Source organism: Staurois parvus, unplaced genomic scaffold, assembly GCF_062004578.1.
Source record: "Staurois parvus isolate SC_StPar_1 unplaced genomic scaffold, SC_StPar_1.0 ptg000468l, whole genome shotgun sequence".
NCBI lineage: Eukaryota > Metazoa > Chordata > Amphibia > Anura > Ranidae > Staurois > Staurois parvus.
The window spans coordinates 2,679,234-2,694,809 of NW_028318264.1; the positions used below are offsets into that span (position 1 = coordinate 2,679,234).

The following is a 15,576-nucleotide window of genomic DNA, read 5'->3' on the forward strand; positions in this document are numbered from 1 at the left end:
ATGATCTCTACCCTTGTGATTTGAGAATAATTCTCACTTTCAGCAATGTAACTTGAAATATTAACCCATACTCAAGATTTCATGGTGACTATGGTGATTAAGCAAATAAAAGAGGGTGATTTTAATAAACATTTACACCTTCAATCATGTTTTTGGACAACCAGCATCTACCCATTAGGCATCCAATGGTGATTGGGTTTAAGTAACTGAGTTACCCATGTGACTATAAGTACTGAGTTATGTTCCTGATACACATTAGAACTGAAGAAACTGCTTTATTGAACATCAAAGGTCTTTGGAATTAAAATACAAATTTAGGTGTGCATTCTGTTGTTATAGTCTGATCTACAAATCTGTTAAACTAATATTCATTTAGCCATCTGCTACTGGTTCATTATCGTATTATAACTAACTTTCCACCTTCTGAACTTTATATTCTCCAAAGTGGGAAGTGGAGTTCATAAAAGCAAAAACGTTAAAACAGTATTTGTTCTCTAGTGTTTGCCACTAACAGTCATTGCTAGAATGTGTATATCCCTCACAAATTGCTGTTCACAAATTCTAAGGGTTAATGCTTGCCACTCATAGTGAAGGTTTGATGTCATGACTCTGATGAATTGTCTGGTAATTAACAAATGGTGCAGTGAACCATCCACAATTTTGGTTGTCCTGGGGCATCATAACCCTTATCTAATTAGAAGACTGTGTTAATTTCATACTATGTTAACCCCTTTGCTCATAAGAGTAAAACAAATGCCTAAGCACAATTTTGCAACTTTGACGTGTGTTAGTAAAACTGTACATATCATAACAACTACTTTGTGTATCCAGGTGGATTATACCTTGTTTAGGACAAATTGGGCTTTAATTTAATGGTAAATGGTAATGGATATCTCTTGATTTTTATTTTTTATTATCAAAGGAAACTGGCCCAAAATAGTAACAAAAATATATTTTTTAAATTTAGCTGTATATTTCTTACTATTACCATAACCTACCATCATAGAAAAACCCAAAATAAACTCTCCTACTCCTGACGATCACAGCAATACCGCATATGTGTATGTTCGTTCTTGTTTGTACCCATAGTAAAGCCCAGAAGCAATAGTATGCATTTTGCTTTTTTTTTTAACCTACCTAAAACACACAAACTAACTGACACTGATACTAATTTACATTTTTTTTAACCTCCCTGGCGGTATGATTATGTCAGGAATTTTGTACCAAAAGCGGTACCATTTTTTTGCATGGAAATTTGGTGTTATGTATTGTAGGCCTGCAATTCTTAGCAATTACTTACTTAATAAATACTCATAAAAAAATAATATAATAATAATAAATTTAATTCAATAATCAAATTCAATCAAACCAAAAACACTGAAATTTGAAATATAGCGCCAAGTTCGCACATCACTGAGCAAAGTCGCAAAATTGTTTTCAGTGTCTGATGACGAATTTCCCCCACGAATCATTATCACTCAATTCTGCAAGTGGTTCTGATTTATTATCGCTGTTCTCTAGCCGGTCTAAAACCGATTTTGACCTAAAGGGATGCTTTTTGGACACCGTGGACTTTTCTAAGTTTCCAGGCAGAAAGAACAGTCAAAACACAGGCAGGGCACAGGACAAAGCAGTAGGGACAAAATGTATGTGAAATGCTTTGAAACAGCAATGTTTTACTATGAAATAATCGTTTTTTAAAAAAAGTCATTTTTTAAAATTTTCAAATTTGCCGCCGTCACAGGGACCGGAACACGGAAGCCAGATGCCGGCATTGGCCGGAGGAGATGGCCGGGGACGCTGCAGGGGACGCATCGCGGGAGAGAAGTACAAGGTAAGCGCTGTAGGAAATCCCTGTGCAACGCTGCATGGTAAGCCCGAGTGTAGCTCGGGGTTACCACTTTTGGTACTGACATTTTACCCCGAGCTTCACTCGGGAATACCGCCAAGGAGGTTAACCTGCCACAAAAAATACTGACCCTAACCTTCGACCCTGACCTTGACTCAAACACTAACCCTGGCACTGACCTAGATCAAAGCTTGATCTAGGTATTTTTTATTTTATTATTATTTGTATTATTTTACACAGTTGTTTTTTTTCCTTCTGTGAGGAGAGAGAGATACAATGTATCTCTCTCCTCTATTCAGAGAGAGAAAACATGGGGGCAGGCTTCACAGTGACTGATCGGAGGCTATCAAAGTGATCAGGTGACTCGGAATTGGCAGTTCCTGATCATTAGTACTCTCTCTATGTGAGACCCCAGTCTCTGTGCTGGAAGTGAACCATGTGGCACGCTACCTGCACAGAGACAGAAACACAAATATATACAGCCCCATGGAAAAAAGCCCAGTCCAGTGGGGCCACATATTTGCATACACTCCAAGGGGTAAATTCTTAGTCAATATGTTAAATGTATATAAAAAGCAAAGGGCCAGGACAGGAAACATTTTCACATGAACACAAGAGGCATGTGGAGGTTTATTTACCAAAGCAAAAAAAAAATAAATTTAGCAAATTGAATGTTCACTAGGTAAAGTAAATAGGATAAAGCTGTGTTCACTTCAATCATCACATGCTAGAAAAGAATTGCACATAATTGTATATCTAAAATTAACACAAATTCACCTAATTTATTAAAATTCACTTTGCTAAGAGAACAGTCTCTAGACTGTTAAATGGAAAACAGGGTTTAATGGCAAACAGGGTTATATAATAACAACTAAGATAAGGTAAGAGCAAGATGGATTCTGATTGGTTGCTGAAGGTACTGTATACCACATATGTATACCGCATACAGACCAATACTGTGCTTTGCCACTCTGAATGAATACTAGTCTTGTTAAGTTAAGTCCAGCATAAATTGCACTGATGCCTGGAATTCTTCTAGGCAGTGTCTATGTAACATTAGCTTCACAGGTTCAAATCTCTGCTAAGATAATACCACATAGTTTACATTGTGAAAAGGAAGCCAGCCATACTTTTGTCTTGTAATTCTTTGAAGATCTGAAGTGTAAAGGGTGCATTTATTCTGATACAAACAGAGCTAAAATAAATCCTATGCTAATTTTCCAGCTGAAGTTATATTGATATATGAAAAACTGTTGCAAAGAATAAAAATGACATTTCCAAGATATATGGCTACAAGCAAGACAGCATATTTGAACAGCTGCTTCCCATAGCAACAACTAAGCATTTTGCTTTCAGTTTAGAAACAATATTACAAAAATACAACTAGAATTTGATTTTTTTTTCTGTACCATTCTTTTGAAATGTTTTGATAAACAACAAAATGATTATTGCAGTCAGTCTGTAACCCCTTGAGGATTCCATCAATACGTGTGCATGATAAATGAATGAACATTACACCCCAGAGACCCTAAACAAAATTAACTCATTGATTGTTGATAAGGCAGCATGATATGATTCATGTCTAATGGATGCAAGTGGATCTGTAAGCTAATTGGAACCTAAACCCAAACTAATTCTGCTGGTCTCCTAGAACACTTCAGTTTTCCCAACTACTATAAACCTCTCACACCCTAGGTTGTAATATGGGCACAGGGGCAAAACATGTAAATTATACTGTGTTTTTATTTAGATTAATATTAATAGATACTGTCCAACTAAATGTGATAAAATATGGCAGCACTGGATTACTGATGTGTCTTTGGATTCACCAGAAAAATGTTTGTACACTATCTTTATATTCTACCCTGATAGGTTTAAAAGAAATGTATAATTTTTTTATTTTCTTTCTAAACGTACATGTAAGAAATTGATTTGATGCAAATAATCCGATTATTATGTGTTAAGGTTTTTAGAAAATGTGGCTATACTATATGTGTTATCTGTGACTATGTAAGTAAATGTGGACAGCCTTTTTTACTCATTAAATATGAAGACTCTGCTTCCTGCTCTTTAGTGCAACGAAATGCTGCTCCTTATCACAAAATAAGTCTAAGAGTTGGCCAGCTTGCTGAAAACAATGAATATCAGACTCTTGCCATCCCTGTAAGACCCCATTCACACTTGTGAATGGGGCTGTTAGAGATTAGTTTTGGGAGACCCAGGAAGGGTTCCCAGCAATTAGCTTTGGGTGGAAGCCCCATTGAAAGCAATGGGAGGCTGAATGATCAGCCCTGGACACAGACTATGCAGCCACAATCTGTGGCAGCTGTCAAACTTACCATTGCTTTCAATGGGCTAATGCCCACAGCTAATTGCCATGAACCCCTGCTGGGTACCCTGAATCTAACTGCTAATGACCCAGTTTACAAGCATGAATGGGGCCTAAAGCAGAACTCAGGCTGGGAGAGAGAGAAAAACAAAACAAGCAGCCAATCAGTTGTGCTGCAGTGCTCATGTACTAACAAACTATACTATATTGCCAAAAGTAATGGAATTCCTGTCTTTACACACGCATGAACTTTAATGGTATCCCAGTCTTAGTCTGTAGGGTTTAATATTGAGTTGGCCCCGCCCTTTGCAGCTATAACAGCTTCAACTCTTCTTGGAAGGCTGTCCACAAGGTTTAGGAGTGTGTCTATGGGAATGTTTGACCGTTCTTCCAGAAACACATTTTTGAGGTCAGGCACTGATGTCAGACGAGGCGGCCTGGCTCTCAGTCTCCACTATAATTCATCCCAAAGATGTTCTATTGGGTTGAGGTGTAGGCCAGTCAATTTCCTCCACCTCAAACTTGCTCATCCATGTCTTCATGGAACTTGCTTTGTGCACTGGTGCACAGTCATGTTGGAATAGGAAGGGGCCATTCCCAAACTGTTGGAAACATGAAATTGTCCAAAATGTCTTGGTATACTGACACTTTAAGAGGTTCCTTCACTGGAACTAAGGGGCCATGTCCAACTCCTAAAAAACAACCCCACACCATAATCCCTCCACCAAACTTTACACTTGGCACAATACAGCCAGGCAAGTGCTGTTCTCCTGGAAACCGCCAAAACCAGACACATCCATAAGATTGCCAGACAGAGAAGCATGGTTCATTACTCCAGCGAACACATCTCCACTGCTCTAGAGTCCAGTGGCGGTATGCTTTACACCACTGCATCTGATGCTTTGCATTGCACTTGGTGATGAAAGGCTTGGAAGCAGCTGTTTGGCCATGGAAATCCATTCCATGAAGCTCTCTATGCACTGTTGCTGTGCTAATCTGAAGGCCACATGAAGTTTGGAGATCTTTAGCTATTGACTCTGCAGACAGTCGGTGACTTCTGTGCACTGTGCGCTTCAGCATGCACTGACCCCGCTCTGTCATTTTATGTGTTTATGAGTTGTTGTTGTTCCCAGTTGCTTCCAGTTTGTTATAATACCACTAACAGTTGACCGTGGAATATTTAGTAGCAAGGAAATGCAATGGATGGTCTTATTGCACAGGTGGCAACCTATCACGGTACCGTGCTTAAATTCATTGAGCTCCTGAGAGCGACCCATTCTTTCACAATGCATGCCTAGGTGCTTGATTTTATACACCTTTGTCCATGGAGGTGATTGGAACACCTGAATCCAATGATTTGGAGGGGTGTCCCAATACTTTTGGCAATATAGGTATCCGTTTATGACACACAGAATAGCTGAGATTCAGAGGATCACAGCTATTCTCTGGTCATTCACAGTTTATAACACCCAGGAGAATATGTTCAGCCCCTCTCTGGAGATCTGTGTCTCCCTCCAGATTCTCCAGCCCAGAGCTGGAGAATCGTAGGGACCGAAAACTAAGCAGAGATAATTTACCTCTGCTTAGTAAACTGATCTTTTACTGTAATCTCGCGAGATTATAGTAAAATCAGCCATTTTCCAGAGTTTGTAGACCTTTCTCCAGCGTTTGGAGATCATTCTCCCTTCGTTCGGAGAACTGCTTCATAAACTGCATTCACAGGAGAACTGTGTTCTCCGAGAATGCCGGAGAACTGAGCAGCGATCTATTACCACTGGTTCATAAACGGACACCATAGTGTATCCGTTTGATATGAGCGTTGTAGCCCAACTGATTGTCTCCTTGTTCTGCCTCTTTCTATCCTAGCCTAAACTCTGTTATACAGGGATTACAAAAGGTTATGGGAGAAAAGAGATGAGCTCATCAGGTTATTGCTTCTCCTTTCACTGGCAGAAGGACAAACCCTTTAAATTTTACTTAAACTTAAATTTTACTGGAACTGCAAGTCCCCTGCCAAATAGGGCTGTGCAGGGCTGTTTAGATCTCAGGACTGGATCAACAGAAATACTAATTCTTTGGCATGTAAAACAGCTCTCATAAATGTATTTCATCTGTGCATTTAATTGTTTGCCTGGAGTTTAGAGTTAAGGTAAACTATACTTTCACTATAACAAATTTAAGGCTTTGGGCTGATGCTAGACGCTGCATGTTTTATTGTATTTTATGTCTAATGTACATTATTCTCAAACCTGCTAGAGAAATCAAGCAGAAAAAAACAAAAACCTAAACAAACATCAGCTGCTTAAGAAAAGCAAATAGTATAAAAGCAGTTTATCAGATTGTAATAGATTGACGATTCTATTATAATATGTTAAGCAGCTTTTACTTTAATTGTTCATTTTAATTTCTAAGTGAAACAAGAAAAAAAAAATTGACTTTTAACTTTTAAACTGACATAGAACAAGCATGCCTAGCTGTGTGATTAGATTTAGGCTGAAGCCTTGCATTTGCATCACATTAAAATTTATGAGGGGTAAACAGCTGGTCACTGGCATAATAAATAATAAAACAACTACATAATGTCAATACTTAATAAGAAATATTACACCCTTTTGCTTCATTACACTTTGCAAATATTTAATTTTCTAATTAATTCAATTCATAATATAAAACCACTTAGATGAAGCAAAAAGAGAAAAGAAAAACCTTAGGTGAATGAAATGTATACCCTCTGAAATGTAAAACATTGACATCAATACATAATTGAATCATACAGTTACGGAGTTGAAAGTGTGCAATTATTCTTTCAATCTCAATCCGCTTTGGGACCAGACTGTAAGGGCTTTTCTTTTTTCCTTGCCATTAATGTGCATTACTGGAAGCAATAGCTTCTCCCTAAAGTCTATGGAAAGGCAAAAGAAAAGGATCAAACAGCTTGCAAATTGACCCATTATTCCTGTTCCAGCACTGTTACAGCTAAAAGCGTTTTAAGTGAATGAAGCCGCCTTTTGCCATTAAACAGTGCATTAGGTAATTTGTGTAGGGTTTTAAAACAAACATACTAGAAATATTACCAAAAATAATGTACGCTTTGACAAGTTCAGTATATAAGTGCAATGGAGGATTTTTAAAGTTCACAAATATTTTACAATGCAGTAGAACCGGTAAAACATGAAAGACCCAAAACATTAATAAAAATACAGTAAAAAAAGAAAGAAGATTAAAAAAATTTAATTTTCAAATAGCAATATCAGTGTCTTTGGCTATTTAATGCCAACATGCAGTTTATTAAATTAAATAGAAGATTTAAAAAAATGCAACTACATTAATACATATTCATGCATCCATGAAAAAACATTAGCACAATATTTGGCTTATGGCTGCACCTCTTTTAAAACCTCATTACAACTGTTCTTCCTGAGATTGGCTGTCCCTCTGTACCTCTTCGAAGTGCAGCCCACAATCCAGATATGGCCCTTTGCTTTCCTTTTTTTTGGCCCTTGGGGCACTAACCAAAGACAGGGCATTATACCTTCCACTGGCACAAACATTGGTACACTATTCCTCCCACTGGCACCAATTATGGGGCACTATTCCTCTCACTGACACCAATGATGGTGCACTATTCTTCCCATTGACACCAATAATGGGGCACTGTTCTTCCCACTGACACCAACAATGGGGTCCTATTCCTCCCATTGACAGCAGAGACAGGGAACTAATTCTCCCAATGACACCAATTTTGGGGCACCATTCCTCCAACTGAAACCAATGATGGGGGCACAATTCCTGCCACTGGCACAAATTATGGGGCACTAGTCCTCCTAATGACACCAACAATGGGGTACTATTCATCCCAACAACAAAAATAATGTAATTTTTTTACCCCCATTGACCACTAAGCCTATGGCACTGTTTACCCCTACTGATACCAGGGCATTTTCTACTCCCACTGGCCACAGTCCAGCCCCCCTAATATTCGAAGTAAACTGGCCCTTTGTTTTGATTTGGAGTTGATTTGAGTTTGGAGACCCCTGCTTTAGATCATGGCTGTACCTATTGTGCCTGGAGCTCTTGAACATGTCTGCACGTTATCATTACTTCAATGCAGCTCATAGTACATGAATCTGGTTTTGTTATCAAAAAGATGGTGGTCTAGTGAAGCAGGTATGGGTTTTGGAAAAACTAAGGCAACATAAAGTTAATTATCGGCATGAAATGTCATAATACTGACCCAAAATGATTGAAATGTTTGGTGATACAACCAGGGGTAAACTGACCATTTGAGCACTCGGGCACAGCCCGAGGGCCCGGAGTCAGTAGGGGCCCCATGAGATGCCCCTGGTACCTTTTATTGGCTTTTTCATAGGCTTTTTTGGGTGTGGGGGCCCCATGATCCCCTATTGCCCGGGGGGCCCATGAGTTGTCAGTCCGTCCCTGAATACAACAGGTACAGGTCATCTGGAAGGGTGGGGACCTCAGTGACCTGTTGGATCACAGAGAGGGCCAGTGGATGATCAGGTTTGGGGACATTACACCCAAAGTTGTGAGTAATAACATTGTGATTGATTATATATGATTTCAGTGTAGTTCCTTAATTTGTAAGCATTTAATTCACTGAATGTGTTTATATTTAACCAGTTCCTGACCACAGCTACAGCACAGTCGGCTAGTTCTGGGAGGGCGTCCATGGACGTCCTCCCAGAACTGCGTATCCTGTGCGCCCCCTGGGGCATGCACTGCATGTGATCTGTGATTGCTGTGTCCTTCGGACACAGCTGATCACATGGCTATGGAATGGGCCAATCACGGACATTTTTACCATGTGACCAGCTGCATCTAATCATAGCTGATCACCTGGTAAATAGGAAATGCCGGTTAACAGTAGTCTTCTCCTCACGCTGACAGCACGTGAGGAGAGGAGAGCCGGTAAGATGCATTTTTGCAAGGGGACATCTAAACTTTTCATCATGGCACTGATCATCAGTATCCTGGTGATCAGTGTAGCCCCATCAGTGTGGCCAATAGTGCCCATCAGTGCTGGCAATCAGTGCCCATCAGTTAATCAGTGCTGCCTATCAGTGCTGCCCATCATTGCTGCCTAACAGTGCCGCCTATCAATGCCCATCAGTGCCACCTAACAGTGCTCATTAGTCCCACCTATCAGTGCCCATCAGTGCTGCCTAACTGTGCCCATCAGTACCGCCCATCAGTTCCATCTAACAGTGCCCATTAGTGCCACTTAACAGTGCCGCCTCATCAGTGCCCATCAGTGCAGCCTATCAGTGCCCATCACTGACTCCTCATCGGTGCAGTCTATCAGTGCCCATCAGTGAAGGAGAAAAATTACTTATTTACAAATCTTTGTAACAGAAACTAAGAAAAACTTTTTTTTTCTACATTTTTGGTCTTTTTTTAGTTTGTTTAGCAAAAAATAAAAACCCCAGTGGTGATCAAATACCACCAAAAGAAAGCTCTATTTGTCTAAAAAAAGGATAAAAATTTAGTTTGGGTACAGTATTGCATGACCGCGCAATTGTCATTCAAAGTATGAGAGCGCTGAAAATTGGTCTGGGCAGGAAGGGGGTAAAAGTGCCCGGTAGGCAAGTGGTTAACTATCTTTACCATATCTATATGTATCTATTTGGGGTTCATTTGTTGGATGCAATTTTAGTTTGATCTACAGAATTGGGACTGAGTTGGATTAAGCTATATGTACCAGCAAATTTGAGGTGGCAAATTAGCGTAGTGCATCTTAACATATTGAAATGTTCATTATATAGTCATACATATATATATATATATATATATATATGTATTTAAATTTATAATTTAATACCTCTGTTGATATAATTTTATTCTGGTTATTTATTAGACCATATTGCTATTTTTTGTATTTATCTTTAATCTGCAATTTTAATCTGATCTGTACTGCAAAGGTCTAACACACTGTTAGACAGGAGAGGGTTAATCTAAGAATTAGTTATAAGAAGAAGACCTTCGTAATGTATAGGAAAAGAGCGAGAAATTACCAAAAATGTTTTGAACCAGTAACCAATGGTAACCCATGATAGCCGTTAATAAAGTGCTGCCTCTTGTGGGAAATCCAGGGATATGTCTGGATGATTTTTAGCGTTTTAATATTTCTTTTTTTTTAGTAAAGGTCAGTTATTTATACTATTCAATGAGAAATACTATTTCTCTTTTATTAGATAACTGCACTAATCCCAGAATTGTTTGGATGAGACACCAGTGGTGGTGGCAGTAGAGTGCCTCCTACTGCACAGTCTGTGTGTTTTGGAGAGAAGAATTTGTGGAAAAAGTAGAACTAAAAGCAAATTTTTTTTTCAGTTTGGATAGAGTAAGGGAGGGTTATAACCCCTGTGAGTAATTTATGTTTGCCATCACTGTACCATTGGGGGATTTTCCTTTACTTACAGTCCCATAGGCAAAACAAGAATCAAGAGGAAATCCCTCCAAGGTAAGTGAATCCCTGGGTGCCACTAGGGTCACCATAATTAGTATCCCAATTGGAAGATATCCCCTCAGTTCCTGTTTTAGTGAAAACCCAAAATTTGGGTTGATAATTTGGCATGATAATGGTAAAGAAGAAAAATAGAGAGGGTGAATATCCCTAATTCAGGCACAGACAGCAATAACAATCTGACAGGTGTTCTAATTCCACTCCATTCTGGCCAAAACTAAAACAAAATGTGTTGCTTTTAGTTCTACTTTAAGCTCTGCAGTAGGTGTGGCAGCCACAGGCACTTGGACAGTACAATGTGGATTCATCTGCATAGCCCCCTAACACTGTTAGGCAGGAGGTAGATTTGTAAGTATCACTGAGCCTTTGCAGTATCTCCGAGGCTCTCTATTGTCTAACATAGTGTAAGGCTTGCTAGTTGTTATGGTACACCAACCAGTGGATATGGAGTGAGGAGTATCTGGTTGATAAACTGAAGTATTCCAAGGTAAGTACACTGCCTGCAAATAACTGTCTCAGTGCTGTTGAAGACTTGCTGGATGTAGTAGTGCATCTCCTAGTGGCTGACAAGAAACTCAAGGAATTGATAGGTGATGCAAGTAGACTAAAAATGTTTTATAATCAGGACATGGACATAAAATTGGTTATTTAAGAACTGGACTGTGTCTTTTTAATAATCATTTGATCTCCATATTCCTGTTTTATACATTGTCTAAAAAAGAAAGCTACGTTTATCTGATTAAACTATACTTTTTGTTGCTGTTGAGTGATTTACACTCATTTCCTAGGGATTAACCTCTATATTTCCTGGTTTTTCAGTGGTGTAATCGCATGGGTTTGGAATGAGGTAATTGTTTAATGAATTATTAATTGTTTAATGAATTATTGTGATGACCTGAGAGTTGATAGGAAGAAATAGAGCACTTAAAACATTGATCTGTTGATATATGACCAACATGTGGTGAGATGTGTGGTGAGCTTCTCTTTTATCAGGGTAGAGCAGTGTAAATTCCTTTTCTTTAAATATTGGCATTAGTTGGTTGCACTGGGAGTGAGACTTAATTTGGTTGTATTTTTAAACACTGAGAAACTTGTAAAGCTGTCGATACATATACAGATGACAATATAAATGTGCCCCTGCTGGAACATCTGCTTTGCTTGGTATAATTTGTTTGGCTTGGCTGTACTGGGTCCAAATCTGTGTCTTAGATGCATTGACAAGAGCTCCTGTCTGAAAGAAGTCTGCAAGCAGTATTTACTGTCTTCACACATAAACGTATTGCAATATTGTTGCAAAGTATTGTGTTCAGTGTTTCCATGCAGATTAAAATGTACGTATATTTCATATCTAAAGTTTGCATATCTAGGATTCCACAGGTTAATGTGACAAAGCAAATCAGTGAAAAAAATATGACAGTGCCCACACACATTGTTCTTTTAGCCTTCCAGGAGTTCGATAGACACACCCCGCTCACTCTGATTTCTGGATTGCATTGGTGGCATCATCAGGGTACAGGGTTCTGAAAGAGGAGGGGCTATTCCACAAAGAAACTGTACAATGAATGAGCAAAATGTGCCTGGACTGCAGAGTGCCATCCAGGGGTGGACTGACAACTCATGGGGCCCCCGGGCAATAGGGGTTAATGGGGCCCCTGTGTCCTTGCCCAAACTCAAAAAAGCCTATGAAAAAGGTACCAGGGGCATCTCATGGGGCCCCCTACTGACCCCGGGCCCTCGGGCGGTGCCCGAGTTTCCAAATGGTCAGTCCACCCCTGGTGCCATCTATAAGTGACGATTAATACACAACTGGTTTGTCTCACAAGGTTGCCTGAGTCTGCTTCAAAGAGGTGTCCTTTCATCTGCTCATAATGTCAATTCCAGCAAAATGTATTTTTATGTTTTATAACCAACATGTTTCCTTATTAACTCCTTGGTTAACTTTAGCCCTTATCAAAGCCCCCCCCCCCCCCCCCCCCCCACAACACCACCACCACCACACACTTATTTTACTTTACATATGTGACTCTTTCTCAGTTTTGTATTTTTTTTACTTCTTTTGTAAACAAAGTTTAAAAAAAATATAAAAATATACAATTTTAGCATTTGCACTTTAACATGAAAAACAGGTGTTATGCACAATCTTAGAATCCTAGAATTAATTAAATATAGGTTACAATAATTCTGAGAAAATCATGGCTACATACACTGAAAAAGAGCCTTTAGGACATAATATAGTGACTTTGTGCAAATGGTCATTCTACTGTAAACTCCTATGCTCAGGGGGTACACTTTTAAAGTGGACCTGTACCCAAAAAGTGAAGATTGGCTGTTATAAGGAACATTTAAAATGTTAATTGTGCTGTGCCTAAGCAGTACCCTGAGAAATGCACTTTTTGTCTAGAATTCATCATGAAAAATAGCAATACACTTCCTGGTAGATGAAGGTGCCTAGGCAAACCTTTGCCTGGAGCCTCATATTTGCATACCTACAGTGTGATATCTAAGACTGCTGCCTCTGTCTGATAGTCTCAGGACATTTAAGGATTGCTAAGCTTCAATTTATTATTTTTTTTAATTTAAAGTGTTACTAAACCCACAACAGCAAAATCAGGCTGTATATGTAGTAGAGCATGCTTGTTTTACTCACTGTGAAACCTAAGGGGTTAATCCTCTGCATTGTATAAAAATGCTGTTTGATCCTGACTTTTCTGATCCTCCCCTTTATCTCCCTTTTATCGCCTGAAAAGACATATGTGTGAAGACACTATGCATATGCTCAGTTTGGTGTGTAATGCTAGAGAGGTTTTTTTTTCTTGGGAGAGTGCATGTGATCAGCACAGGGCCAATCAGCACTGTCCAGACAGAGGTTAGGGATGATGTATCCTCCTAGAGCAGAAATAAAACTCCTTTCACAAGCTTTAACATGTGCTCTGCTGAACAGTGATGGAAGCCACAAGACTGCTCTAACTGCTGATGAGAAAAGGTATTTAGCAGTTTATTTTACTAGGATAATTACATTTCCATGCTCTGTGTACTGTGGGAGACCAGATACTGTGAATGTATGGTTCTGGATTTAGTAACACTTTAGATAAATACAGAGATAAAAATAAAATGACCATTAATGAAACAATTTATAGGATCCTCAATGCTTAGACGTAATAATATATACAGTAGGTAATTATGGTGAGAATATTTTAAACTTCTTATATTTTCAGTGGTATATCCTTTTTAATATGGAAAAAAAATGAAGTAAGTCATGTAACTATTACTTACCTCTTCAAATTTTAGTGCAATCATTGAAAATGCTTTAAAAATGGCATCTGTTGGTCCTGTTATTGTTACAATTCGTTCAGGGCAGGACCCTTCTGATATGTTGATTCGCGCACCACTCTGTAATCCAAAGTAAAATAAAAAACAATTACTAAGTATACATTATTCATACTTAGTCCATCTGAATGTTAAATATCAGTTCAATCAAAAAGGAAATTCTCCACAAAGGACATGGCTCTTTTCATGAATAAGTGTCCTCTTGTATTTTTGCACAGTAGTCACACCATTGAATATGACTAATGCACTCTTATGCAACAGCTGTCACCAGGGGCGGACTGACAACTCATGGGGCCCCCGGGCAATAGGGGATCATGGGGCCCCTGTGTCCTTGCCCAAACTCAAAAAAGCCTTTGAAAAAGGTACCAGGGGCATCTCATGGGGCCCCCTACTGACCCTGGGCCCTCGGGCAGCGCCCAAGTTTCCAAATGGTCAGTCCGCCCCTGGCAATCACTGAGTCACGGGTGACATAGAAAGTTACAAGCTTCAATGCCACTCCCAAACAAGGTGGAAGCGTAAAGTGAATGTCTGTCACCGATGGAAGATAGACATTAACAATGCTGTAGTGGAAGAAGGTATATAAGCATTAATGTCAGGGATGCTGCAATAACAAACAACACTGACATGTTATTGGAAACTATAAATCAGTGCTAAAGCCCAAAGAAAACAGCAGGAATGCAGGAAAAACAATTTGATACACTAAAGTAAGGGGTACTTTGGGCATCCTGTAAGGATGTTCAAATAATTTAAGATATATTACTTGACGTTTCCAAATATTGTTTGATTTGTCTCTCTATATACAGTATATTGTTACACTTTATATGTTGGTATTCAGGCTCAGGACAATGCAAAGGAAGAACAGAGGCTTGCAGTGGAGGCTAGGGTTGTTGACTAGGAATGAGGTTCAGGTTCATCACTGCCATGGGTTTGAGCTGAATCCTGTGGATTCAAAATGTGCAGTCCCAGGAAGAATATGTGTCGGTTCACCTGGGAGAATGTTTTTAAACCATAATGTACTGTACGGTCTTTAAACTATGGACAGCAGGCTTAGAAAGGCCAATAAGCGGGTATTTTGATATGCCAATGTATCAAAAACATAGGGAATGCAGAAAAACTATGTATTGAGAGTTCTAGGGTCACTTAGGAAGTTGTGCTTTAATTCTGACCGCTAGTTATTTGGGTAATCAACCCCTTTGCTGCCTTTTTCTTTTGCTCTTTTTTATTTTTTTTTTTGTATTTAATTTTCTGTTGTGATTGATTTGAAGTCTATGGCCACTTTTACCTAGGGTATATTGCTTTTTCTTTGTGCGGCAAGTCTTCTCTTAAAAATAAAGTGGGCTCTTGTTGTTTCAGGGGTGGTATTTTTATTTTATGTTGATGGGGCTTTTTTAAACTTGGGTTGGCCATTCACATCTGTTCTTGGGGCTGGGGCTCACCTAAACCACCTCACCTTATATTACTTACAGGTGCGGACTGACAACTCATGGGGCCCCGGGCAATAGGGGATCATGGGGCCCCTGTGTCCTTTCCCAAACTCAAAAAGCCTATGAAAAAGGTACCAGGGGCATCTCATGGGGCCCCTTACTG

At 39.2% G+C, this 15,576-nt stretch overlaps 1 protein-coding gene across 11 annotated transcripts in view; it reads right to left on the reverse strand.

Annotated features, from left to right (window-relative positions):
• The window catches only part of LOC149452722 (poly(rC)-binding protein 3-like), a 1,138,846-nt gene that overhangs the window by 65,967 nt on the left and 1,057,303 nt on the right, over nucleotides 1-15,576 (reverse strand). For all 11 annotated transcript variants that reach the window (XM_089689053.1, XM_089689056.1, XM_089689055.1 and 8 more), the window contains one exon: nucleotides 13,936-14,052. In XM_089689053.1, coding sequence (XP_089545179.1) covers nucleotides 13,936-14,052 — 117 coding nt within the window. The remainder of the gene's footprint in view (nucleotides 1-13,935; nucleotides 14,053-15,576) is intronic.